The sequence below is a fragment of the Saccopteryx leptura genome, chromosome 10 (assembly GCF_036850995.1).
Source record: "Saccopteryx leptura isolate mSacLep1 chromosome 10, mSacLep1_pri_phased_curated, whole genome shotgun sequence".
In the NCBI taxonomy this organism is placed as follows: Eukaryota; Metazoa; Chordata; class Mammalia; order Chiroptera; family Emballonuridae; genus Saccopteryx; species Saccopteryx leptura.
In genome coordinates, this window is record NC_089512.1 from 33,787,253 (window position 1) to 33,813,526 (window position 26,274).

Consider the following 26,274-nt stretch of genomic DNA (forward strand, 5'->3'; position numbering starts at 1 on the left):
TTGTCTGTAAAGCCAGTAGGCAGGGCCACTATCACAGCAGCCCGGCCCATGCAGGTTCGCATTGGATTCAGACAGTCGGTAAAGAAACAACGGAGCCAAAAACTGGTGGGCCATCCTAGCTTGCACCCTGTGGGCAAGTAAAAACACACACTGGGCTCCAAAACCCACTCACATTCAGTGCTCACAAAGCTACTGACTTATCCAAATTTCCTAGAATCAAAAGTTTCTAGCTCACCAGACTTATTCACCTCTGTTCCCCATCTCCTTCCTTCTCCCTGCACAAACTCTACACAAACTGGCTTCTCACTCAACACTCCGCCATCTTGGCTGCTTCTCCTGGCCACATGGCCTCTTTCTGCTCTCCTCTCTGCTCTCTCCTCTAATGATAATCTCAGGAACCAAGAGAGCAAGCTCCTATTCTGCCCCTATTTTATAGTGTAGAAATCCAAACCTTTAATCCAATATACAAAATAGGGAAGTCTCTAATACAAAGTCACTTATCTGAGACATGATGGGATTGTACCACCCCACATCAAAAAGGGTGGGAAAGGCTTAATCCCAAAACCAAGCCCCAGGCTACAAGGATTCTGCCTGCCCACAGCCTGCCCCCAACACACATTAATATCACCTGGGCGACAGCTTTCACGTGGGCGGTGCCATCTTTAACAAAGTGAGCATAATATATTTTATCTGCCCAACATTGTCTTTTAACTAATTTGAGGGAAACAAATGAATTTGAGACCAAATTAAGGCAAGTTTTGTAAGTAGTCTTTATTTTTAGTTTGAGGTAATAAAGCATTTTTGTTTTGTGACTAGATGTGAATGTCAGTTTGGGCATCTAACTCAGGGGGGAAAGTTTTTTTGTGGATTGGGGGGCAAAATTTGTTTTGAGTTTTTTTTCCCCTTAGATCTGTCTAGAATCTCAAAGGCAAATGACTCGAGGTAACAGAAAAAAAATGTTTTCTTAAGATTTTTCACGGACGCTATAGCACTTTTGACAAACTGGGTTAGAGGATTGTACCGATATGCTGTTGGCAACAACGCCTTCAGGGATTGGAGCTGCCCGTTCCCTTGGAAGAGTATTCCCAGTCGAAGCTGAAATGTGCAGCACGTGCAACTTTGGTTCACATTCGGTCATCTCAGGAGAACTTCAGAAGAGGTGGGCCAAGTGTTCAAGTTAAACTTTCAAATAATATGACTTTTAAGATACCTTGTACTGAAGGAGAGGGACAAATTTTGGCAATTAGTCTTTGGCACTGGCCTGTTATGGTTGGGATCAGGATGGTTGGGTTTAGGTAATTTTTTTTTTTAGTTTATGATTTCAGATAAGTCATGCCAGAGAACTTAATTGCTTAGGATGTTGGGAAAACTAAGAAATCACAACTTCCAAGTTGGCGAATAATTCTCTATCCTCAGAAGTTTTATTTCTCAACGTCTGAATTGTGCAGCGGGAAAGTTCATGAAAAACCACTGGATTCAAAGTGTAGGAACTGGGGAAGGAAAGTGTTGGACTGGGATTGGTCTAGCCCAGTGGTCCCCAAACCCCGGGCCGCGGACCGGTACCGGTCCATGGGCCATTTGGTACCGGTCCGCAGAGAAAGAATAAATAACTTACATTATTTCTGTTTTATTTACATTTAAGTCTAAACGATGTTTTTTTTTGTTTTTGTTTTTTGTATTTTTTTTCTGAAGCTGGAAACGGGGAGAGACAGTCAGACAGACTCCTGCATGCGCCTGACCAGGATCCACCTGGCACGCCCACCAGGGGCGACGCTCTGCCCACCAGGGGGCGATGCTCTGCCCCTCCGGGGTGTCGCTCTGCCGAGACCAGAGTCACTCTAGCGCCTGGGGCAGAGGCCAAGGAGCCATCCCCAGCGCCCAGGCCATCTTTGCTCCAATGGAGCCTTGGCTGCGGGAGGGGAAGAGAGAGACAGAGAGGAAGGAGGGGGGGGGGGTGGAGAAGCAAATGGGCGCCTCTCCTATGTGCCCTGGCCGGGAATCGAACCCGGGTCCCCCGCACGCCAGGCCAATGCTCTACCGCTGAGCCAACCGGCCAGGGCCTGTTTTGTTTTTTAAAAATGACCAGATTCCCTCTGTTACATCCGTCTAAGACTCACTCTTGATGCTTGTCTTGGTCACGTGATACATTTATCCATCCCACCCTAAAGGCAAGTCTGTGAAAATATTTTCTGACATTAAACCAGTCCGTGGCCCAAAAAAGGTTGGGGACCACTGGTCTAGCCCACTGTGCTGACATAGATAACAGCTTGGGATTTATTTTTTTAAAACACTAAAGTTTGGATGTGATAGTGTGTGGTTGTTCTCTTTTGGAAAATTGTTTTTTCAGGTCATTTAATAAAACTTACTACTACAGGAGCTTCAGAGCAGAGGAGGTGCCTTAATGATCGTGAAGGGATTTCTTCTGATAGTAACTTTTGTATCATCAAGCTTCTCTTTGTTATCAGAAGAGTTGCTTCATTTCACCGGGGAGCAGAAAACAGCTGGCAACTGTTAACAGATAAGTTGAACTTGCACCTGCAATATCGCATGTTAGGGATAAGTGTTTGTTTTTATTAAGAACAGTGGAGGTCTTAAGTATCGAATATGGTCACCTTCCTGATCCCTGCCCTAAGGGATTCAGGATTGTGAGGAATATACCTACCCAGATTAGGACTGGGGCTCCAAATTGAAAGGGGGGGCCCCCAGGCCTCCCTCTATCTAGTGACCATAGTAGAAGTGAAGGATTTAAAACAGACCCTAGCAGTAGAAGCAGGATACCAAGATGCAAATGCCTGTGTAGAAGGGATCAAATATTCTGTCAGCACCCTAAACTAAAGCAACTGTTACGCCTGAGCTCCAGGAAGACTGGAGGCTCTGATAGTCCCATTCCATTCAGGCGGTCCTCGGACCCTGCTGGGATGAGCTGCATGGTAGCCCTGTTCCAACACGCCACCGCCACCGCACAAGTCATGTGGGTCAGTTATTATCGCTGCTATTTCCCAAGGTCAAAGGCCTTGCGGGTCAGCCCTCCAGGGCTATTAGAGTGCCTGCTCCTACTGCCAATTTCTCTCCATGCCTCTCAAGGTGGGGGACAATTTGACCTTTGTTTGAAACCTAACTCGGTGTAGTGAAAGCTGACAGTTCACAGGGCTGACCAACCAATCTGCCCTTATCATCCCCAGAGTTGACATTTGGTGATATTGTGGGACAAGGATCTATGAGACTCTACCAACTCAGTCAACTGAGGCAGCATTTGCTCCTGAACATGATTTGCCATCCCTTTTACCCTGAGGTTCGCCTCCCCTGCCTCCCCTCCTAGCTCATCGTGAAACAAAGGAGTGTCATAACTCCCCATGGGTCATTCAGTCCTTATATATATACACACATATATATGTATTCACACACATATATATGTATACTATATATGTATAATATATATCATTATATATTATATATTATACATACACATATATATTATAATCAACAAAGATTTGTCATCAATTACACTAGGGGTACAATGAAAGGAATTGCAGAACAACTTGGTCCTACCAGCCGAATGGCCTGGGAAAATAGACGAGCTCTAGATATGATGCTAGGGGGAAAGGGTGGAGTATGTGGTATGATTGAAACCCAGTGTTGTAACTACCTCTCCAATAACACAGCCCCGGATGGCACCATTACCAAAGCCCTATCACGGACTGACCACCCTAGCAAATGAATTAGCCAAAAACTCAGGTATAGATGACCCCTTCACCAATTTAATGAAACAACAATTTGGAAAATGGAAAGGATTAATGACTTTCTGTACTCTCCCCACCCCCAATAATTGTTATTGGAGTCTTGATTCTTATAGGATGCTGCATCGTCCCATGTGCTCCAGGCCTAATTCAGAGACTGAGGTTGGTTATGGAGCCAAGCAGAGCCTTCCCCCTTAATCTAACCAGATGCCAGTATTGAACACCGATGTCCAGAGCCAACTTCTGCTTACTGAGTTTGAAGAATGAAGACCTATAAAGAATAGGGGTGACTGAAGGAAAAACAACTTGTTTACTTCATGTTCTTTTTTTCAGTGGGAATTTCTCCAACCTCCTTTATCTGGTTCTCTATCCCCACCTCTCCCTTCCCCCTTCGCGCAGCCATTTAAACTAGCCAGTTGGGAAAGAGTGAGATTGTACCGTCACCACCCCAGCCAATGGGACAAGACCCATCCTAAAGTCCACATTAGGAACAAAACCAGAACCCAACCTGCGCACACACTTGCTGGCCGGCTTTCACTAGCAGCAGCACGCCCTTCTGCAGAAGTTATTTATTTATTTTTTTTTAAAAGATTTTATTTATTCATTTTAGATAGATAGAGAGAGACAGAGACAGAGAGAGAAGGGAGGGAGGAGCAGAAAGCATCAACTCCCATATGTGCCTTGACCAGGGAATCCCAGGGTTTTGAACCGGCGACCTCAGTGTTCCAGGTCAATGCTTTTACCCACTGCACCACCGCAGGTCAGGCCTGCAGAAGTTATTAAAGTTGCCTTGCTGAGGTACTTTGTCTCCATGAGTCTTGCTTAATTGCAACCCTAACACTTCCCACAATGGGGCGGGAACATGCATAGTTATACGTGGCAAAGGCAGCGACACCCTCCTGCCCTTTACTTCAGAATCTTGAGCACCATGGGCCTATCAGTGTGTTAGGAACGGTCCTGTTCTGAGGCCTTGCCAAACCATGCAGCCGCACTACCCTGATCTCTACCTTTTGCTGAACAGGAATGAGATCCAAGCTTTGAAAATGAAGCTCTGTCTTTTACTTTGGGCTAAATCAAATAGTGGCGTGGTGTTCCTCCTCACCCCATCCAACATGTTGGAATACAAGAGGGACTCTTGTCTCAGGTGGAATGATGGCGGGGGTGATGGGATGGGATCGTTGAATAGAGGTGGGGAGGAGTTGATGGTGAGAGTGGTAGTAATGTTCTGCCAATAAATATATAAAAGTAAAATTTTGCAGTGATCATGTGGTAAGTACAAACAGTAAACTAGGAACATGTATTTGGACTGGTTAGGAGAGAGTGAAGTCAATGTCGGTTAAATTTTCTGGGGTTCACCCTAGGGGAAATCTGGAGCAAACCTATCACGCCACCTACGAGAGTGAGACTGATCATTTGTTACGCCCTTTGGTGGCTGTGGGGAGAACAGCTGTGTTAGGCTTGCTCGCAGGTTGACCGGCTGCAAGCACTTTGTGCAGTTAGTGCAGGAGCAGTGACAGCACTGTGGTGAGGATGTAAGTGCTTCCCCTCGGGGGCGATGAGATCAGATTGCACCCCGCCACTGAGAGGTGCGGTTGGTTTCCTGACCCCTTGCCCTCCACTGTGAAAAGCAAGTTTTTCTTTCCCTTTGTTTATTTTTGTTTTTGTTTTTTTCCTTTTCTTTCTTCTTTTGGCTTGCCTGTCTTTGTGAGCCTCCAATAAAGTGGTGTGGCTCACTGTTTCCCGGCTCCACAGTTCCTTTACCATCTGCCCAAATTCAATGGAATCCGCATGGCCACAGCCACCACCAGCCTTACAGTGGCTTAATGATTATTTTGACTTTATTTATTTCTATGATTTTTAAAATAAATAACATCAGGAAGCTTACTTTGTGCAGGATGTTTCCCTTGCTATAGATTTTAGTTCAAACCCATTGATCCTTGGTTGTCATAAACCATTTTGGGATCTCTTCTGAGGTCCCCAGACCTCCGTGATTTCCTGTCTCCCTCCCAAGAATGTGGTTTTGCATTTCGGAGCTGAATGATCCTTAGACCGGCAGCATTTCTGAGTCTGGGTTCAGGTAAAGGTTAATGTCTCAGTCTAGCCTTGAGGCGTGGGAGCTGGCATATGGCTCCATGTGTTATTTGGCAGCACAGAGGGTTCAGCTTCAGTCTTTCCAGTGATTGCTCCACCTGCCAGACAAGTTACATAAATCTCTGACTCTATCCCCAGAATCTCATGTAAGTCTCAGTTTTCTCATCTGTAAAATGAGAACTTTAAGTTGAGTCCCACTGCCTCCCTTGTGAACACTGTACGGCCAGTAGTCATGACCGTTGTGGCCATGCACATGCAGGTTCCCATTAGATTTGGGCAGACGGTAAAGAATTAGTGGAGCCAAAAAATGGTGGGCCGTTCCTTTATTCTACTCTGGTACCGGCCAAGGAGCAAACACACAGAGCTCCAAAACCTTGACACATTCTCCAGTTCCACAACCAGGAGAATCTTTTCCGGGTTTTCCTAGAATCAAAGGTGTTAATGACTTCTGGTTCCCCATCTGCACACCTTCTCCCTTCTCCTCTCTGCACAAACTGGCTTCTCCTTCAACACCTTGCCATCTTGGTTCCCTTCTTCCTCACTCTACAAAAATGGCTTCCTTCCTTCCTCCTTCTTCTCTTTTTTTTTTTTCTTGTATTTTTTTTCTGAAGCTGGAAACAGGGAGAGACAGTCAGACTCCCGCATGCGCCCGACCGGGATCCACCCGGCACGCCCACCAGGGGCGACGCTCTGCCCACCAGGGGGCGATGCTCTGCCCCTCCAGGGCGTCGCTCTGCTGCGACCAGAGTCACTCTAGCGCCTGGGGCAGAGGCCAAGGAGCCATCCCCAGCGCCCGGGCCATCTTTGCTCCAATGGAGCCTTGGCTGCGGGAGGGGAAGAGAGAGACAGAGAGGAAGGAGGGGGGGGGGTGGAGAAGCAAATGGGCGCCTCTCCTATGTGCCCTGGCCGGGAATCGAACCCGGGTCCCCTGCATGCCAGGCCGACGCTCTACCACTGAGCAAACCGGCCAGGGCCTTCTTCTCTTTTTAAAACTTCTTTGGTGCCAAAAACCTCTCCTCCAGCAATATTAGCATAACAATGGCCCCTCCCAAGCAGGAAGGTAATCCACAATTTGCAATCAACTGCCATGTTCTGAGAGCAAGCACACACATGGCTGCCCAGCGCCATTTTTAACAATAAAAGTGAGCAAACTCAAAAAACACAAAGTTTCCAAACTCATTTGCCCAACAAACACCAAATGAAAAAGAAATAGATTTTATAATAACTAAAGCCCTACATAATAATTATTTATTTAGCATACAATTACATGTTTATTGTATAAAACATAGATAAGAGGAAAAGGAGTAGTGAATAATAGGAATTAAAAATGGTTTTAGGGGTCAAATAGTTTTAGGGATCAAAGCAAAGTAAAGGGGGGTTTCTTCACTGCAGGATTTCCCAGTGGCTTTGGTATGCTGATGTATATTGTAAATTTCCAATATAATTTGCATAAAACAGACAGCAGTTCTCACTTGAGGTAAATTCCTCTGCTTTTTAGATAAAGGAGTATCTCTTAGAATGAGTGGACCTCCAGCAGTTTGGGAGACGTTATGTTAGGGAAGTTATTGTCACTATTGTGATTTCACCCAGCTGGCTCCAGGCCAGACCAGTGCAGATCTCTTCTCTGAAAGAGTGAGGACAACCAAGATCCCTGACCTGGAAATGGAACTTCAGGCCTAATGTTTGGGGGAGTCTGATTAGTCATTACATTAGACTGATTGGTTCTCCTGGTTCTCTGGTGAGCTCTCCTTTGTATTCGAGGCTCCGTCAGTTCTGGCTCGGATTTAAGCTTCAGTCGCCAGGGCACCGGGATCTGTGAGGAGGGGCTTTCCCAGGGCTTCTCAGCTGCCCAGTCTTGTCTCCCTCCTGCGGATGCAGCTGACAGCAGGAGGTAGCCAGGCCTTCAGAGTAACAGAATCTTGGTTAATTCTGGACCAGAAAGAGCAGGCCCAGAGCTCTGTTCTCTGCCAAGACCAACATCAAATGGTCTGTCTGCCCCTCTCTGCATATAAACAGGGACTTGTTGGACTTCAGACTTGCAGGAAAGACATCTTTCTCCCCTTTTCCCTTCTTCTTTATTTGCAAGGTTGCCAAGAATTTTTTTTTTTTTTCTGAAGTTGGAAACGGGGAGGCAATCTGACAGACTCCCACATGCGCCCGACCGGGATCCAGCCGGCATGCCCACCAGGGGGCGATGCTCTGCCCATCTGGGGCATTGCTCTGTTGCAACCAGAGCCATTCTAGCGCTTGAGGCAGAGGCCATGGAGCCATTCTCAGCACCCGGGCCAACTTTGCTCCAATGGAGCCTTGGCTGCAGGAGGGGAAGAGATAGACAGAGAGGAAAGAGAGGGGGAGGGGTAGAGAAGCAGATGGGTGCTTCTCCTGTGTGCCCTGGCCGGGAATCGAACCCAGGACTCCTGCACACCAGGCTGATGCTCTACCACTGAGCAAACCAGCCAGGGCCCAAGAATTTGATTTTATTTTTAAAAATCCTTTTTTATTTTAAAATTACAAATGAAATAATTCTCATTGTAAAAATTCCCAGTAATACAAATTCAGATTAAGAAGGAAAGTTTTCTACTTCTCTCATTGCACATACTTTCCATCCCTAAGTGTGTAGTGTCCATCATTCTAGATCGTTCTCTGTGTGCATATAAATAATAGATAAGTAGACTTGCTGTTTGTTTATATGTTTGGTTAGATGCACTGCAGCTTTGCAATTTCACTCAACAGTATTTCACAGATAACCTTTCATGTCAATACATAAATCTGAAATACCTTTTTCTTATTCTTTAAAGTCAAGTTTATTGAGGGAAGATCTACATAAAATAAAACCCTTTTTAAGAGTACAATTTGATGAGTTTTGACAAAGTAGACAACCACTCCAAACAGGATAAAAAATACTTCTGTTACCACCAAAAGTTCCACTTGCAGTCAAATCTCTTCATATAACCCTAACCCCTGGTAACTACTGATCTGTTCACCATTCCTATAGTTTTGCCTTTTCCAGAATGCCAGATAAATGGAATTATGTAGTACAGTGGTAGTCAACCTGGTCCCTACCGCCCACTAGTGGGCGTTTCAGCTTTCATGGTGGGCGGTAGCAGAGCAACCAAAGTATAAATAAAAAGATAGATTTAACTATAGTAAGTTGTTTTATAAAGATTTATTCTGCCAAACTTAGCGAAAATTCAACATAAAGTACTTGGTAAGTAATTATTATTATATGCTTTAACTTGCTGTAACTCTACTTTATATATTTTATAAAGTTACTTCCCTACTTTATGAATCACCATTACTGTGGAACCGGTGGGCGGTTAGAAAATTTTCCTACTAACAGAGATACAAAAGTGGGTGGTAGGTATAAAAAGGTTGACTACCCCTGATGTAGTTAGTATATGGCCTTTTGTGTTGGCCTCAGCATAATGCATTGAGATCCACCTTTGTTTCTTGTTTGGGAAGTTCAGTACATTTTACTGCTGACTAGTATTGCACTGTACACAATCTGTTTATCCACTCACCAGCTGATGGTCATTTGGGTTTTTATAGTATTAGTACTTGGAATTGTCAGGCTTTTTTTTTGTCTTTTTCCGAAGCTGGAAACGGGGAGAGACAGTCAGACAGACTCCCGCATGCGCCCGACCGGGATCCACCCGGCACGCCCACCAGGGGGCGACGCTCTGCCCACCAGGGGGCGATGCTCTGCCCCTCAGGGGCGTCGCTCTGTTGCAACCAGAGCCACTCTAGCGCCTGGGGCAGAGGCCAAGGAGCCATCCCCAGCGCCCGGGCCATCTTTGCTCCAATGGAGCCTCGCTGCGGGAGGGGAAGAGAGAGACAGAGAGGAAGCAGAGGGGGAGGGGTGGAGAAGCAGATGGGCGCTTCTCCTGTGTGCCCTGGCCGGGAATCGAACCCAGGACTTCTGCACGCCAGGCTGACGCTCTACCACTGAGCCAACCAGCCAGGGCTAGGCTTTTTTATTTTAGCCAATCTAGTAGTATGAAGTAGTATTTTATCATGGCTTCAATTTGCATTTTCCTAATGACTAATGGTGTTGAGGATCTTTTCATGTGCTTTTTTTCCATTCATGTGTTTGCTTCAGTGAAATATTTATTCAAGCCCTTTGCCCATTTCTTTTAATTGGAGGTCTGTTTCATTATATTAAGTTATAAAAGTTCTTTGTATAGTGTGAATGAAAGTCCTTTATTATATGTGGCTTGCAAATATTTTTCTCTCAGTGTTTGGCTTGTTTATTCGATTTACCGTTGTCTTTGGAAGAACAGAAGTTATCAAATTTTGATGAAGGCCAGTTTAACATTTTTTTTTCTTTTATAATTTGTGATTTTTGTGTCCTACTTAAAAAATCCTTCTCTTTTCATAGAAGAGAGTAAAATAATGATTACTGATAGATAAAATGGCTACTCAGCTGCCATCTCGAGAATAATGCAGGTTTGAAGGAGAAGGACTGGCCTACTTAGTAACCCAGCCCAACCTCTCTTGCTGATGAGGGACGGATGGTTCAGAGTACAAACAGATTTTGAGGAGCTGTGGTGCCACTCCAATCGACAAACAAAGGAAAACTGTCTTACACCAGTGGATGCAGCAACGTTTGCCACTTTTGCATAAGGCCCTTTGATTAGTCCATATAAATCCTGCCCTATCCCCTCTTTGGGGCTGACACCCTTTGCTGGTCTCAGCCTGCTTGCACCAGGTGTTTTTTTGTTTGTTTGTTTGTTTTTTTTACAGAGACAGAGAGAGAGTCAGCGAGAGGGATAGATAGGGACAAACAGACAGGAACGGAGAGAGATGAGAAGCATCAATCATTAGTCCTCCATTGCAACACCTTAGTTGTTCATTGACTGCATTCCCATATGTGCCTTGACCATGGGGCTACATCAGACCAAGTAACCCCTTGCTTGAGCCAGCGGCCTTGGGTCCAAGCTAGTGAGCTTTGCTCAAACCAGATGAGCCCGTGCTCAAGCTGGCGACCTCGGATTCTTGAACCTGGGTCCTCTGCATCCCAGTCCAATGCTCTATCCACTGCGCCACTGCCTGGTCAGGCACACCAGGTGTTTTTAAAATAAGTTTTCCTTTTTGAACGTACTAGCCTTGTGTTTTTGGTTCAGCCTGCAGTTTCTGCCTTTTCAGTTACCAAGGGTGGGGAGTTGGGGAAAGTGGGAAGATATTGATCAAAGGGTACAAAGTTTAAGTTACGTAAGATGAGTAAGTTCTAGAGATCTAATGTACAGCATGGCGACTATAGTTAATAATGCTGTCCTGAGTACTTGAAATTTTCTAGATTAGCTCTGTTCTCCCTAACAAAAAAAAGGTAACTATGTGAAGTGATGGCTATGTGAATTAGCTTGATTATTACAATCATTTCACAATATATATTTATATCAAGACATCATGTTGTACATCTTAAATATATACAATTTTTATTTAAAATGTTTTTATTTTAAAAATAGAAATTTTTGCCTAACCCAAGGTCACTAAAATTTTCTCCTGTTTTCTTCTAGAAGTTTAATAGTTTTAGCTCTTAGGTTTATTTATTATCTACTTTGAGCTAATTTTAATGTGTGGGGCAAGGTGAGGGTTAAGGTTCATTTTTGTTTGTTTTGCATATAGAAGACCAATTTTTCTAGCATTATTTGCTACAGAGACGACTTTATCCTTCACTTAGTCAACCAATCTCATATTCATGGAGAGTGAGGCTGTTTCCAATTTGAGACTGTCATGAACATCCTTGCACCGAAACCACTGGGCGGTTGAATGAGGGTTTCTGTAGAATTTCTGAATGAAATTGCATGGGCATGTTAAGTGTTGATTGCTACCCCCACGCTGTTCTTCAGTATACATTCCCATCTACAAGGCCTGAGAAGGAAGGCTCTAACTTTGATTTCATTAATTGATATAAGCCCTTTACAGATCTACAATGATTTTTTTCTGGAAAAATCTAATAGCCTGTGGTATTAGATTATGAAAGATTCAGAGCCCTTCCAAGAGCGTTTGAAGACAAGATAATTTCTGCCTTAGTCAGTTAGGGTAACCTCCTAAGATATAGGCTCATAAAATATGTGGTACATGGGAAATGGAAATTTATAAAACAAAAAACAAACCCTGTTTAATAGGTATCGGGGGCTTTTAAATACCTCTGTGATGTGGCCTCCCCAAAGGGTAGAGGTTCCTGTAGTAACCTGAATCAGCAGTGACTTGCCCCCTAGTGGCCTGAATGTGTACATTCAGCCTCCAGTATACAGGTCCTAACTCAGGGTGGCCGTCTGTCCGCAGGCCCTCACTCTCTGCCTGTACTCACCAAAGCCCTCCCGTTCACCAGGCCCGTGCCAGCCAGCTGCATGTACGAAAGCACAAAGGGGTGCTGGGAATGCAAGTTGTTCAGTGAGGCTGGAGCATAAAATTATGCCACAGTTCCTACTTTCTTTTTATCCTACAATGGTCTGATTTGATAACTTGAACTGACATCATTGAGAATCTGTCATTAGGTGACAGGGATTGTCCTGGGACCTCACCTTTGATGGCCAGATATCTGGGGACTGGCTGCTTCCCTTTCCCTGTGGCCTTATTTAATAGTCGATACTTTTTTTTTTGTAGCAGTTGACGTCCAAGAAAAGGCAAGACCCAAGCTGTCAGGCCTGGGAAGAGCAATGTCACTTTGGCCACATTCTGCTAGTCAAAGCCAGTCACAGAGCCAGGTGAGTATCTGCAGGAGGGGAAACAGACTCTACCTCTTGTTGGGAACGGGCCTCTGTGTACAGGGATGGAAGAGGTTTTGCTGGCTGTCTTTGCACCACGGTTTCCTGGGTTTCATTTTTTGTCATCTCAGTACACAGATTTGAATTTACATATGATTCATCTCTTGTTACCTTATTTAACCTTTCCAACAAACCTTTAAAAGGAACATGCCTCCATTTTATGATGAGAAGACTGAGGCTGAGAGAGATCAAACAATGTGTTCACTGTCGCAGCACAGCTGGAGCAAACCCATCTGGCGCTAGAGCTGTGGGGTGCCATCTTATACTATGCCTTCACCCAACTGCACCTTCCTCCAGAGAGAGGGTCAGTTCCTGGGCCCCGCGGTCCAGTACATACCAAACCATTTCTGAATTCAGTCCCATGAAGCCCTGAGACTTACGTAAATTAATCAAAATGAATGGACAATTCTGTGGATTATTATTTAATTATTTTAGTAATCTAAGACTCTCTGTAGCAGGCTTTATAAATTCATAGAGGTATTCATTTAAGGATGTAATACTTTTCATTTGAGGAATTTTTGTCTAGCCAAAGATCAAGTCAATGATGCTATTTCCCCAAATATAGATTTATTTTTTTTTTACAGAGACAGAGAGAGACAGGGACAGACAGACAAGAACGGAGAGAGATGAGAAGCATCAATTATTAGTTTTTCATTGTGCGTTGCGACTTCTTAGTTGTTCATTGATTGCTTTCTCATATGTGCCTTGACCGCGGGTCTTCACCAGACTGAGTAACCCCTTGCTGGAGCCAGTGACCTTGGATCCAAGCTGGTGAACTTTTTGCTCAAACCAGATGAGCCCGTGCTCAAGCTGGCGACCTCGAGGTCTTGAACCTGGGTCCTTCTGCATCCCAGTCCGACACTCTATCCACTGCGCCACCGCCTGGTCAGGCCCAAATATAGATATTTTTAAAAATTAAATTTAATGAGGTAACATTGGTTAATAACATTATATAAATTTCAGCTGTACAATTCTATAATAGATCATCTGTATACATTGCATTGTGGCTCACCACTCAAAGTCTAGTCTGTAACTATGTGAGTTTGTTTTATTCATTTGTTGCCTTCTGTTTTATATCTAACATATGAGTGAAATCATATGGTTCTTGTCCTTTTCCATCTGGAGTATTTCATTTAACAGGATACTCTCAGAATCCATCCATGTTATCACAAATAGCAGTATTTCATTCTTTTTTATAGCTGAGCAGTATTCCATTGTATATATGCACCACATCTTCTTTATCCAGTAATCCATTGAAGGACACTTCGGTTTTTCCATGTCTTGGGCACTGTGAATAATGTTGCAGTGAACATATATCTCTACAAATAAATGCTGGGATTGCTAGGTCATATGGTAGTTCTATTCTTAATTTTTTGAAGAACCACTCATACTATTTTCCATAATGGCTGTAATTCCCACCAGCCGTGTATGAGGGTTCCTTTTTCTCCAGATCATCTCCAATATTTATTTCTTGTCTTATTGGTAATAGCCATTCTAACAAGTGTGAGGTAGCATCTACTAGTGGCTTTCATTTGTATTTCTCTCATAGCTGGTGAAGTTGAGCATCTTTTTGTATATCTGTTGGCCATTTGTTTGTCTTCTTGAAAAAAGTATCTATTCAGCTCCTCTGCCCATTTTTAATTAGATTGTGGGTTTTTTTTGTTGTTGTTGAGTTCTTTATATATTTGGATATTAGCCCCTTATTGAGGTACCATTTGCAAATATCTTCTCCCATTTGCTTGGTTGCCCTCCAAATATAATCATTCACTTTACAGCCCAATGACCCTTTTCATTCATTTATTTATTTATTTATTTATTTATTTATTTTTGTATTTTTCCAAAGCTGGAAACCGGGAGAGACAGTCAGACAGACTCCCGCATGCGCCCGACCGGGATCCACCCGGCACGCCCACCAGGGGGCGACGCTCTGCCCACCAGGGGGCGATGCTCTGCCCCTCCAGGGCGTCGCTCTGTTGCGACCAGAGCCACTCTAGCGCCTGGGGCAGAGGCCAAGGAGCTATCTCCAGCGCCCGGGCCATCTTTGCTCCAATGGAGCCTCGCTGCAGGAGGGGAAGAGAGAGAGAGGAAGGAGAGGGGGAGGGGTGGAGAAGCAGATGGGTGCTTCTCCTGTGTGCCCTGGCTGGGAATAGAACCCGGGACCCCTTGCACGCCAAGCCGACGCTCTACCACTGAGCCAACCGGCCAGGGCCACATTTATTTTGTTTTAATGCAATAAAGTTTGCAGCTTCTGGAGAGAGAGTAAACACTTTCCATATTTTGGAAAATATAATCCCTCCCCACCTCACCCCACTTTTTATTAGATGATTAAAGAAAAAAAAAATCCAAGGTCAGTTTTACATTTGTCACCCAGTGGGTAAAAACATCACAGACCGACAGCAGAACGGTTTGTGTCCACGGAGACTCAGCTTGAACCAGCGGGGTCGATTCTGCGATCCGGCAGGACACCGCCATTCCGAGAGCTGGAGGCTGGTGGGTAATCAATGAGGACATCGATCTGCCCTTGAGGACCGCTTCTCGTGAGCGCTGAGACTCGGCTGCCTTTTCATCACCCCTTCAATAGCCTCTTACCTCAGTCTCCAAAAAAGAAAATTCTGACATCTTAATTTTAATGTGGGCATTTGATCCAGGGCTTGAGATAAATATAACCCTGAGTCGTACGGAGAAGGTTTAATGGGGAATGGTTGGCATTCTTTCTTGGTAAAGGCACAGGGCAGGGAGGGAGAGCGAGAGGCGAACAGCAGTGGGGAAGACAAAAGCAGAAGAGAAGAAGCGAGGCTTCGCGGCAGCCAGGAGGCAAGGCTGCTGAGAACGTGACCCTGTCCAGAGCCTGGCCAGCATGGTTGTCCTGAATCCAACGACTCTGGGAATTTATCTCCAGCTCTTCTTCCGCTTTGTCGTGTCTCAGCCGGCCTTCATCACCAGTGTCCTGCCCATTCCAGCAGGTAAAGGCTGAGCCCATCGTTCCTCTCTTCCGCCTGCTGGGGGCATGGGGAGGGAGGAGGCGTGTTTTGCAGCACGTTCTGATATTCTTCCCATTCTACTCCTGGGGGAGGGAGGCTGGAAGGGTGTCGACCACCCCAGCGACTTTCTGTCACTCCAGCTAATCTTGGAAGCTCCTTCTGTCCTTGTTGCAAACAAGGCTGCCCCCCCACCCACGGCACAAAGCCAGAGACCTTTTACACATTGTTTGTGCCTTCCCCTACTTTTTCTCCCCATTTGCTGCGTGATTTCATTTTGCTTGGGACTTGTGGGGAGCTTAAAAGAGATGGAAAGAAGTGTAAGTGAGAGAGACAGTGAGTCCCAGGCGTTTCTATAAATACACCCCCGACCCGTTCTGAAGGGGACTCAACTCCGAGGGGAAGAACACGCCCGTCCCAGCTCACAGTGTGTGCTGGCTGCCAGGACGTCCCACTGAAGGGAGAGGGGGTCCCGGTGACTCTGGGAGGGGGGTGGAGGGGGGTTAGGAGCCCCCATGCAGCCTCCGGACTAGGCCTTTCCCTTCTCCAACCCTTCTGGTTTCCTGTTGTCTTTCCTCCCTGGGCGAGGCAGCTGGGAGAGGGGGCCTTCCTGGGGAGAGCTGGGGGAGGGGGGGGGGGACTCCAGAGTGACAGCCAGGCCGGGAGCTGGCTGTCCGCTAGGTGCAATGCTGGGAGACAAAGGCAAAAAGGCTTTCTCTGCCAGCTCGGCCCTCGTTTGTGTTGCCCTTGTCCTGTCTGACCCAGAGCAGGGGAAGTATTGAGTTACCAGCATGGCCTGTTTACACCTTTCTGAGAAAACTCAGGTATTTTCAGAGGGCTGTAGGGAGGCACAGAGAACCCAGGCTCTGCTGCCTGTCCCCTCACAGCCCCTGTCTGTTCACCTCAGTCACCCGCGGCTCTCCCTAGAAATGACGATCAGTCCTGCGTTCCAACATGAATCTCATCAATAGTTTAACTGAAGCAGAAAATGTCCTCTCGCTGCCTCGGCTGGAGACTCAGGCCCTCAGAGAAGGCACAGAGCTAGAGCTCTGAATTCAGTCCCCATCTCCTGTCCATTCATAAAAAGAGCTCACTAACACAATGTGCCGCCAACGTGTGTGGGCCCGAGGGAAGGACTCAGAGAAGGCCGTGGGACTAATTATAGAAGTGTGAGGAACTGAAGGAGGTGGGTAGGGGATTTGTGAAGAAAAAAGGACCAGGGGTGGGAGGGGGGTAGGGGGAAGGAAAAGTGGGTGTTTGTGCCACCACAGATGTGCCAACATGCTCTTCACAGTTTCTGGTTGATAGCACCAAGCTTCTTCTGGGAGTGAGCGAGCCATTATTCCAATATTTAAGGGGGAAGCTTGATGCTTAATTTGGTCTAAGTTGGTGGTTCTTAACCTTGTTTGGGCCATAGATTCCTTTGAGAGTCTGCTGAAGGCTCAGGACTTAAGGAAACTCAGTCCTCTGGGTCTAGCCCTGCCTCTGGTGGGCTCTCTGATTTCTGGGAGGTAGTTGATGTTAAGTTGTAAGCACCTGTGGGCAGGGTCTGTGTCTGTCTTGTATGTTATCATCATTTCCCCAGGGTGAGAACAGTGCCTGGCACATAGTAAGTGCTCAATAAATATTTGGTGAATGAAAGAATAAAACTTTTCTTATCTGTAAATTGAGGTATGCCATCATTTTGTATCACTTAATTTTAGATAGTGCCAAAATGGCTCATGAGTTCTGAAAGCAACAGAGAAGAGAGCCTCCTTTTCATGGAACTCCTTGTCCTAGAGGGATCCCCGGCACAGCTTAGACATCATTTAAGTGAGACATTGTACAGATCGTACCAGTCAGTAACACCAGGAAAAGGAAGCAACTCTAATGGTTCTGAGGAAAATACTTGAATGAAGGGACCACTCTCAGAGGTTATGGGTGGTGTTAAGAGAACCGACAGGGGATGTTGAGAAATCAGCAACCGTGGGAAGCTTTTACCATCCTTGTGCTTGAAAAGGCAAGAGGAGGAAATGGGGGCCTGGATTCCAGGAAGATTTGGGACCTTGGAGGAGGGGTCACTGAGCAGGAGTTTTGATCACGGAGGGACCACCCTAAGCTGGGAGAAAGGAGAGAAAAAATACCTGACCTCTCTTCCCTCCAGTCCAGTCATCTGTTGGTAGTGCCTCCCCCTGGCCGAAGCCAACCTGCAGCCCAGGTAGAGGAGCTCCTAAATGCAGTTGTGGGAGGTCAGCCTCTGGGTGCAGGGTGACAAGGGACAGGTGGGAACATCGACTAGCCAGCCCACACGTTTATAGGCACTTCCGCGTGAATTGCTAGGTCCAGATCTTCCGGTTGGGAATGTGGTTTTTAGACATCTGGTAAAACAATATGGCGGCACTAGGAAGAACCACTATGGTAACGGCTCAAAGGAGAAAAAAATACCTGCTTTCTCCTGGAGAATCAGTTGGCTTTGTCCCCCCTTCGTTTAGTTGCAGGGCTTCCTGATCGCAGTTTAGAAATAAACTGATGCCTCGAAACCGTAACTATTCCTTGACCCAGGAGAACTTGAATTCTTTGAAAATATTATCCAACAGCCTGACCTGTGGTGGCGCAGTGGATAATGCATCGACCTGGAAATGCTGAGGTCGCCGGTTCGAAACCCTGGGCTTGCCTGGTCAAGGCACATATGGGAGTTGATGCTTCCAGCTCCTCCCCCCTTCTCTCTCTCTGTCTCTCCCTCTCTCTCTCCTCTCTAAAAATGAATAAAGAAAAAAAAATGAAAATATTATCCAACAATTTGATGTGAAGTATTCTGTATTCAGGCCTGTAGTTTCTTACTCTTCCGAAGAAGACAAGCCCCATATACATAGAAACAGAGGCCACCAGGAAGATTTTTTCATTTCACTCATCATCCTTTAGTGCCTCCTGTGTGCTGAGTACTGAAGGGGACATGGAGGCAAGTAGGAAGCTGCCTCTGTTCTGGGGGACACATGGTCATTTCTCTTGAAACACGGGCAGCTCAGACAGCGTGCACTAAATTCCCCAGAGAGGGGCTGTGCTGCAGGGAGAGCTCGTACAGGCACGTAGGCTGGCGCTTACCTTCACCCTCTCCAGGAAAGACTGTATTCCAACATGCCAGATCACCAGCTCTCCGAATCAGAGGCTCCTTGCCTGGGAACCTACATGGCTGGGTCCCAGAGGAGAGCTAGGAAGGGAGCAAAGGAAGCATCAGATAGGGCAAGATTGATGATAGAAATCTGCGGATTAAAGCACACATATTTGATATGCCTTTACTCCAAGCCTATTAACTATGCTTTGGACACCATGCAAACAGGCTTTGATAGGTTTCTTGCAGGGTGGTGAATTTGCTGTAGCACATTAGGTTTTGGGAGCAAGGCTGCTGCTTAAGATATACACAATGACAACAACAACAACAACAAAGACAACTCATAAATTGGTTTAATTCCTGCTCAAGCACACAGGAGAAGTGACCATCTGCTTCTCCACCCCTCTCCCTCTCCCTTCTTTCCCTCTCTCTCTCTCTCTCTCTCTCCACCCTCCCCCCTCCACACACACTCCTGAAGCTATGCCTGGATTGACTGAAGCAAGTTAGGCCTGGATGCTGAGGATGGCTCCATGGCCTCGCCTTAGGTGCTAGAATAGCTCAGTTGCTGAGCAATGGATCAGCAGCCCCAGATGGGCAGAGCATTGCCCAGGAAGGAGCTTGCCAAGTGAATCCTGGTCAAGACACATGAGGGAGTCTATCTCTCTGCCTCCCTGCCTCTCACTTAATCATAAAAAAATAAAAAAATAAAAACAAAAGAAATAAAGAAAGAATAGGAAAGAACCAAATAGGAATAGTTCAGAGATCAGAAAAAGAGTAGTAGGCTGACCAGGCAGTGGCACAGTGGATAGAGTGTTGGCCTGGGATGCAGAGGACCCAGGTTTGAAACCTGAGGTGTCCGGCTTGAGTGCAGGCTCATCCAGCTTGAGCATGGGCTCACCAGCTTGAGTGTGGGGTCGCTGGTTTGAGCCCAAGGTTGCTGGCTTGAGTAAGGGGGTCACTGGTTCATCTGGAGTCTCCTCCACTCCCCGGTCAAGGCATGTATGAGAAAGCAATCAATGAACAACTAGGGTGCCGTAACAAAGAATTTATGCTTCTCATCTCTCTCCTACCTGTCTGTCCCTGTCTGTCTGTCTCTCTCTCTTTCTCTCTCTCTCTCTCTCTCTGTCTCTCTCACAAAAAAAAAAAAGAGTAATAGACTGAAATTATTTCTAGAGTCTCTGTTTTGTATGGAACCCCTGAGAGCATCATTAACTTAACAGCACATTTACTGGCTTTTACTATGAGCATCAATGATGCAGTGAAGATTGAATTGTTTTATTTATTTATTTACTTAATTGATTTTAGAGAGAGAAAAGGGGAGAGAGGGAGAGGCAGAAACATTGATCTGTTTGGCTATGTGCCCTGACCGGGGAACAAAATGGCAACCTTTGCATACCGGAATGGTATTCTAACCAACCAAGCTATCCGATGAGGGCCTGTTCACTTTATTTTGCTTAAGAAGGCAGGTAAGTGTCAGATATATTTTAGAATAATTTCTATTGAACATGGCCCTAGAGTTTTAAATGTCAGGAACCCTAACTTTGGTATATTGTTTTAACCATTGCTGGGTAATGCACTACCCTCACACTCCATGACTTAAACAACAATTACTTATTATTGAAGTTCACAGGTTTGTGGGCCAGCTAAGGGTCGGCTGATCTAGCTTGGGTTTGGCTGGCTCCAGCTGGGCGCACTGTGGGTCTGTGGATTGACTCAGCTCCAATAGCCATTCACAGAGGTAGCTCAGTACTTGTACAATTTCTAGAATGCGGTGGCACAGACACAGGGACAATACTGTGTATGGACGAGCAGACCTCCCACATACTTTAATTTATGTAATTCTCACAGTACCCCTTGGATGGATGTGGCATCACTCCTACTTTTCAGATGAAGAAATGGAGGTTCAGAGAGATTAAGTAACTTGCCCAAGATCACACAGCTAGTATGTGGGAAAGCTGGATGCTAGAATTCTGCCCGCTGACTCTACGTTCAGAGCTTTTACCAATGTAGACCAAACCTGCTTATGGCTATTTATAAATAATGATATTAGATGTTAAAGTCCTGTAGGCTACTCTTCTATCCTTTGAAAACTCAGTTCTAAATTATTATTTTTTTTAAATTCTTCATTCTGCCCGACCAGGCAGTGACGCAGTGGATAGCGCTTTGGCCTGGGATGCAGAGGAACCAGGTTTGAAACCCTTAAGTCGCTGGCTTAAGTGTGGGCTCATCTGGCTTGAGCGCAGGCTCACCAGCTTGAGCGCAGGGTTGCTGGCTTGACTGTGGATCATAGACATGACTCCATGGTCGCTGGCTTGAGCCCAAAGGTCACTAGCTTGAAGCCCAAGGTTGCTGGCTTGAGCAAGGGGTCACTGGCTCTGCTAGAGTCCCCCGGTCTAGGTACATACGAGATAACAATTGATGAACAACTAGGTGCTGCAACAAAGAATTGATGCTTCTTATCTCTCTCTCTTCCTATCTATCTGTCTGTCTGTCTCTCTCTCTCAAAAAAAATTCTACATTCCTTCTTTTTAATTTTTTCAATAACAATTGATATACAATATTATATTAGTTTCAGTTTTATAGCATAGTGATTAGACGAAGTGATCATCCTGATATGTGTAGTACCCATCTGACACCATACATAGTTATTACTAAAGTCTTTATTCTTTATTCCTTCCTACCGTCTCCTCTAGATATCAACACCCAAAGCTCTTAGCAAAAGAGCTAAAGTGTGCATGACTTGCCAGGATACAGGTGTACCTTTCCTTTGAAGGTATTTGTCTTTTAACAGGGGTTAAAGTTCTAAGCTAAAGTAAGCTCTAGTAAGATGAGCTTCAACAAGGGTGTTTTGGGGGGTGGGGCCTTTCTGGAGGAGGGGAATACCACTTCACAGACATCCTCTTCAGGCCTTGTGAGCCAGCCTGCCCTGTACCCACACGGACACACGTGGCTTCCTTCTACCAATACAGGAGCTCTCAGGCAGGAACTCTCCAGATGAGGTTGAGTCAAGATCTCAGAGACCAAATGGTGAGAGGACCCAAATCCAGTTCTGTAGAGTGAGTCCTGTGGAAGAATGCGAATTCTGTTTGGGTGCTGGAAGCTTCTCCAGGTGGCTGCTGAGATGTGATCCAGACCAGAAATGTTGTGACCTATAGGACCTCCTGTCTAGCCCGGTGCTCTCCTGACTGGAAGTCTGCCAGGCCCTCACGTGGGAACCAATCATTGTCTTGGCAGTAGATTATGGGCCATTTATTTATGTCTGATGCTGATCAGCTATTGTTTTAATGTTCCATAATGCACTCCTCGGCCATCTCCTCTGATTTTGCTGCCCGTATTCCCTCTAGATAATAAAATCAATGAGAGCTCTTAAATTAGAGGACTCTCCAGGGGTCCCCGCTTTCCCGCTTCTCCCCACCCCACGCCTCTGAATAAAGCAGTGGCCTCATCTCCAACCCAGATGTGAGGAGAGGTGGGCGTGAGAGGCGAGAGGCTTTCTCCTCAGCTCACCGGGCCGAGCCCCACGTTGGCATTCACCCAGGCCAGCTGCGTCCCTCAGGTCCACAGCCGCCGCCGCCACGGCCGCACAGAAACACTGTGGCTCCAAAATGGAAAGAATGCCTCTCTGGCCTCAACGAGTCACCAAATCAGCTGGTGTCCCATCTTCTTAAAATGCAGTTCACTTCAGAAGTACTACTCCTATGACTCCTATCATTGGCACCAATTATCTCCAAACCTCTCGTTCTGCAAAGCCTTTCCACAGCTACCGTTGTGTCTGCTCTTCGCTGCAGGTCTTTTTGTGAGGGGTCTTGGGTTTGAATCCTGACTCTGTTGATTGTTGGCTATGTGATTGCGGGAAGGTCACATCTCTCAGTTGTGGTGAGCCCCAAATTTCTTACCTGTCAATGGCTGTAATGGTCTCCATCTCACAGGATTGTTAGGAGGACTTACTGATTCAACAACCACTTCAAAGTGACAACTATAACCTGAAACATGGATGCAGCAGAAGCCAGACAAAACTCTCTCCCCCACGTGGGGGGTCCCATCACACCCCGAGAACAACCTGTCAAGCTTGCCTGCTCGTCCCAAGAGCAGACGGAAGACCCTGCATCAGAGCTGAAGCTCACAGGCCAGCTGCCCAAGGACCGTATCCAAGCTTCATGTCCGGCTGTGTTCAGCCTTCATGGTGTAATTAAAAAATAGAGAGAGAGAGAGAGAGAAAGAGATTTTAAAAAATTGCCGTAGTTGCTAACATTTAAGAATCAAGTGATTTAACATTTTAAAAAAATGTTAATTTTTTAAAAAGTGTTTTTCTTGATGTCCTTAAAAACAAAACAAAACAAAAACCTCTTGAACAACCAGGAAGACCTGGCAGTCCTAACCCACATTTTGATATGGCAACAACTGTTTGGAATGGAGCAATTGGTGGTCACTCAGCTTTTGTTCCCAAGTCCTCACCACACTCTCCGGTCTACCTGCCTTTGTACATTCACCTGTCTAGCCACGTCTGGCTATGTGACTTTTTGACCTTGGGGGCAAGTAGCTCTGCGGGCTTGGATTCTGCCTGCTCCTTCTTTGCCAGCCTTGGGGCATTAGCAGACCCTGAGACAAGGATTTGGGTACAAGTAGTTTATTTGGGAGGTGATCCCAGTATGGCAGTGGGAAAGCGAGACAGGAAAGGGAAGACAGTCAGTACCAGGGGAGTCCATGAGCAGATTCCTGGGGACCTACAGGAGACAGGGAACTGGGATATTTATCTACCAGCTCCGGGGGACATGCTTGCCCGAAGAAGCTTCCATGGCTGGAGGAGCTCTGTGACGTGGCCTCAGGCACGTGTGGCCAGAGCTGGAAGCGCACAGGGCCTGAGGAATGCCGAGGGAGAGGGGCGGGTGGGACAGCACCTGCCAGAGGCACTTACAGAGAGCAGCTGTGTGCTGCTGGCCCGGCACAGCTGCCCGCCCCAGCCGCCCCCCTGGGCAGCGGCAGTTACAGCTCAGCACTCCCTGCTGGGATACAGGAGCTGGGGGCCAGTTGTTAGGGGAGTTCTCATTAACACTAATAAAGCTGCTAGACTCTATCTGACTTCTAATCTTCACTATTTCACAAGCTGTAGGTCCCTCCTCCCCGCCCCATTTTACCAAAGAGGAAACTAACCTTCAGAGAGATGCAGTCACTTACCTGAGGTCACATCGTGCTAGAGCCAAAATTCCAAATTCAGGCTTTCTGATCCCTAAACCAGTGCAGAGGCAGGATAGCCTAGTGGTTAGGAGCAGGGCACCTGGTGCCACAGAGCCTGGATTCAAATCTTGTGTTTCCCTTAGCTTTGTGATGTTGAGTAGGCAAAGCATCCTCTCTGTGCCTCAGTTTCCCCATCTATAAAATGGGCCTAAAAGTAGTATTTACCTCACAGATCACTTGTGAAGATTAAGTGGGCTAATTATGAATATAAAGTAATTTATTTATTTATCTTAGTGTTTTAACAGAATATAAAGTACTTTAAATAATGCCTGGCGTGTGAGGTATAGACCTTTTTGTCATTACTTCTAGAACCTTACAGTGCCTCTACACATGCCCAGAGACTCATGATTTCCCCTAAGATGCATTTGTGTCAAGAGGCAAACGTCCTAGGCCTGACCTGTGGTGGCACAGTGGATAAAGCTTCAACCTGGAATGCTGAAGTCGCCGGTTCAAAACTCTGCACTTGTCTAGTCAAGGCATATATGAGAGTTGATGCTTCCTGCTCCTCCCCTCTTTCTCTCTCTCTCTCTTTCTCAATCTCTCCTCTCTCTAAAATGAATAAATTAAAAAAAAAAGTTCTACTTTAAAAAAAAAAGAGGCAAACGTCCCAAATGCAACCTAAACAATAACTTTTGCTTAAACCATTCAGCCAGTTAAGGAAGACGAGGGGCTTAGCTTTTACCCGTTGCCCATTTGTGAGTCAGTCCCTAAAGTCGGGACACGTAGCCCAGAGAAGGAATCTCTTCTTGCGGTGGCCAGCTTTCCCAGATGGCTTTAAAAATACACCTGGCCCTGTTCCATCTCCCAGTCCTGGAGCACGCAGCTCCATTCAAGCTGGCACTTGTGTCTCCGTGGCGACCAACATAAGCACAAGCGTGGCTGCGTGTTGGGAGCTGGTGACAGCTGAAGGAGAGGCCTGTGGCTGCCGTGGGCTTTGGTGGGAAACTAGCTGGGGTCTGAAAAAGGAGAGGAAGGAAAAGAAAGAAGCATGGATGAGAGTTGGACAGGCTCCGTCCCTCTCAGGCCTCCTACTCTTTTTCCTACTCCTCCTTCGGTGCCGCTCACCCGCTCTTCTCCACATCTTCCTGAGAAGTCTGGAGAAAGTCCCAGGTGCTTCCCCGCTGCAGCTGGTAGTTCTCTCCCGGGACACATGCTGCAGGAGGGAAACTCCAGGCTCTCAGACCCAGCATGGGGCTTCTGGGGGATCTAGGAGGGCAGGGGATGGGTGGACAATGGCCGTCCTACCTGTGGAGACCTATCTGCCCAACTGGAGCTTTCTTACTTTATTGCAACTTGGGGTGCGTTCAAGTGTTTGAACTTGTCCTCTATATGAGGGATCTGTGAGGTGGGTCATTATCATGGAGGTTTGAAACTGGGCTGCCCCTTTGCGCCCAAACAGAACTGGCTTAGCCTGAGATAATTCATACTGGGGTGGTGTGGGTGAAGCGCAGAGTGCATTCCTAGCAGCTGCGGCTGATGCAATGCTGTGAGAACACTCCTGCCTCCAGAAGCCTCCTGGACATACCCAGGAAGGGAGCTCGCCCGCTATAAGGAAGTGACTTAGCGCCAACCAGGCAGCTCCCTGATCTTTTCAGCCATTGGCTATGAAGGACATGCTGTAACATCCTATAGGGTGAACCCATGTATATAAGCTAGCTTACTTCCTGAATAAAGTGGATCTGCGTCACTGAACCTGGTTCCCGGAGTCGGGTCTTTGTGTCTCCGTTGTCCTCACCCCCGGCAGGACTTGTCCACAGTGTGGCCCTCAAAAAGCTTCTAAATTCTCTATAGTCATTAGGAGACCAAATTCTCCACCACTGAGTTAAATGCTCAGGACATAGGGGGGCTCCTTGTAAGGACAACAGCATTTTTCCTTCTTGTCCTTTTTTTTTTTTTTTTGAGAGCTTTGTTGGTCAAGGTCATGGTAGGGAAAGTGAATGGCGGAAAAGGCAAGTGTCCTCTGTGTCCAGGGAGCAGGAGGGCCCTGGGGGAACAGCGTGGGAGTGGGTGGCATGCTCCTTTACTCTCCGTGTCTGCCCGTAGAAAGGGAGGGACGGACGGCTGAACTGGCTATCCGGACAGTTTGGGCCGTGGAAATGCTTTCCCCAAAAAGCTGAAGTAAATGGTTTCTCTTCTTTTTTATTTTTCTTTAATTATCCAAATCAACTGCCCCACTTTCTTTGTTGGGCAACCCTGAAAGTAAGAGTGTCCCTGCCTGACAGGCGTGGACCTGGCCGCCATGGCGACTGCTGCTAAGATTTTCTTGTTCGGGTCCAGCTGGACGTGCTGTGGGGACACTGAGTCAGTGGGTTTGACGATGTGCCTGTTTCTTGATGCTCTTTGAGAGGGATTGCAGCACAGAGCTTAAGACACTG

General features: G+C 46.4%; 1 protein-coding gene and 1 long non-coding RNA gene across 2 annotated transcripts in view; one reads left to right on the forward strand and one right to left on the reverse strand.

Annotated features, from left to right (window-relative positions):
* The window catches only part of LOC136382510 (uncharacterized), a 296,768-nt gene that overhangs the window by 63,864 nt on the left and 206,630 nt on the right, over positions 1 to 26,274 (reverse strand). The window lies entirely within an intron of this gene.
* COLQ (collagen like tail subunit of asymmetric acetylcholinesterase) overlaps positions 15,255 to 26,274 on the forward strand; it is a 62,324-nt gene continuing 51,304 nt past the window's right edge. Inside the window, exon 1 of the mRNA XM_066351422.1 lies at positions 15,255 to 15,561. Within this exon, the coding sequence (XP_066207519.1) occupies positions 15,456 to 15,561 (106 nt within the window). The 5' untranslated portion in view covers positions 15,255 to 15,455. The remainder of the gene's footprint in view (positions 15,562 to 26,274) is intronic.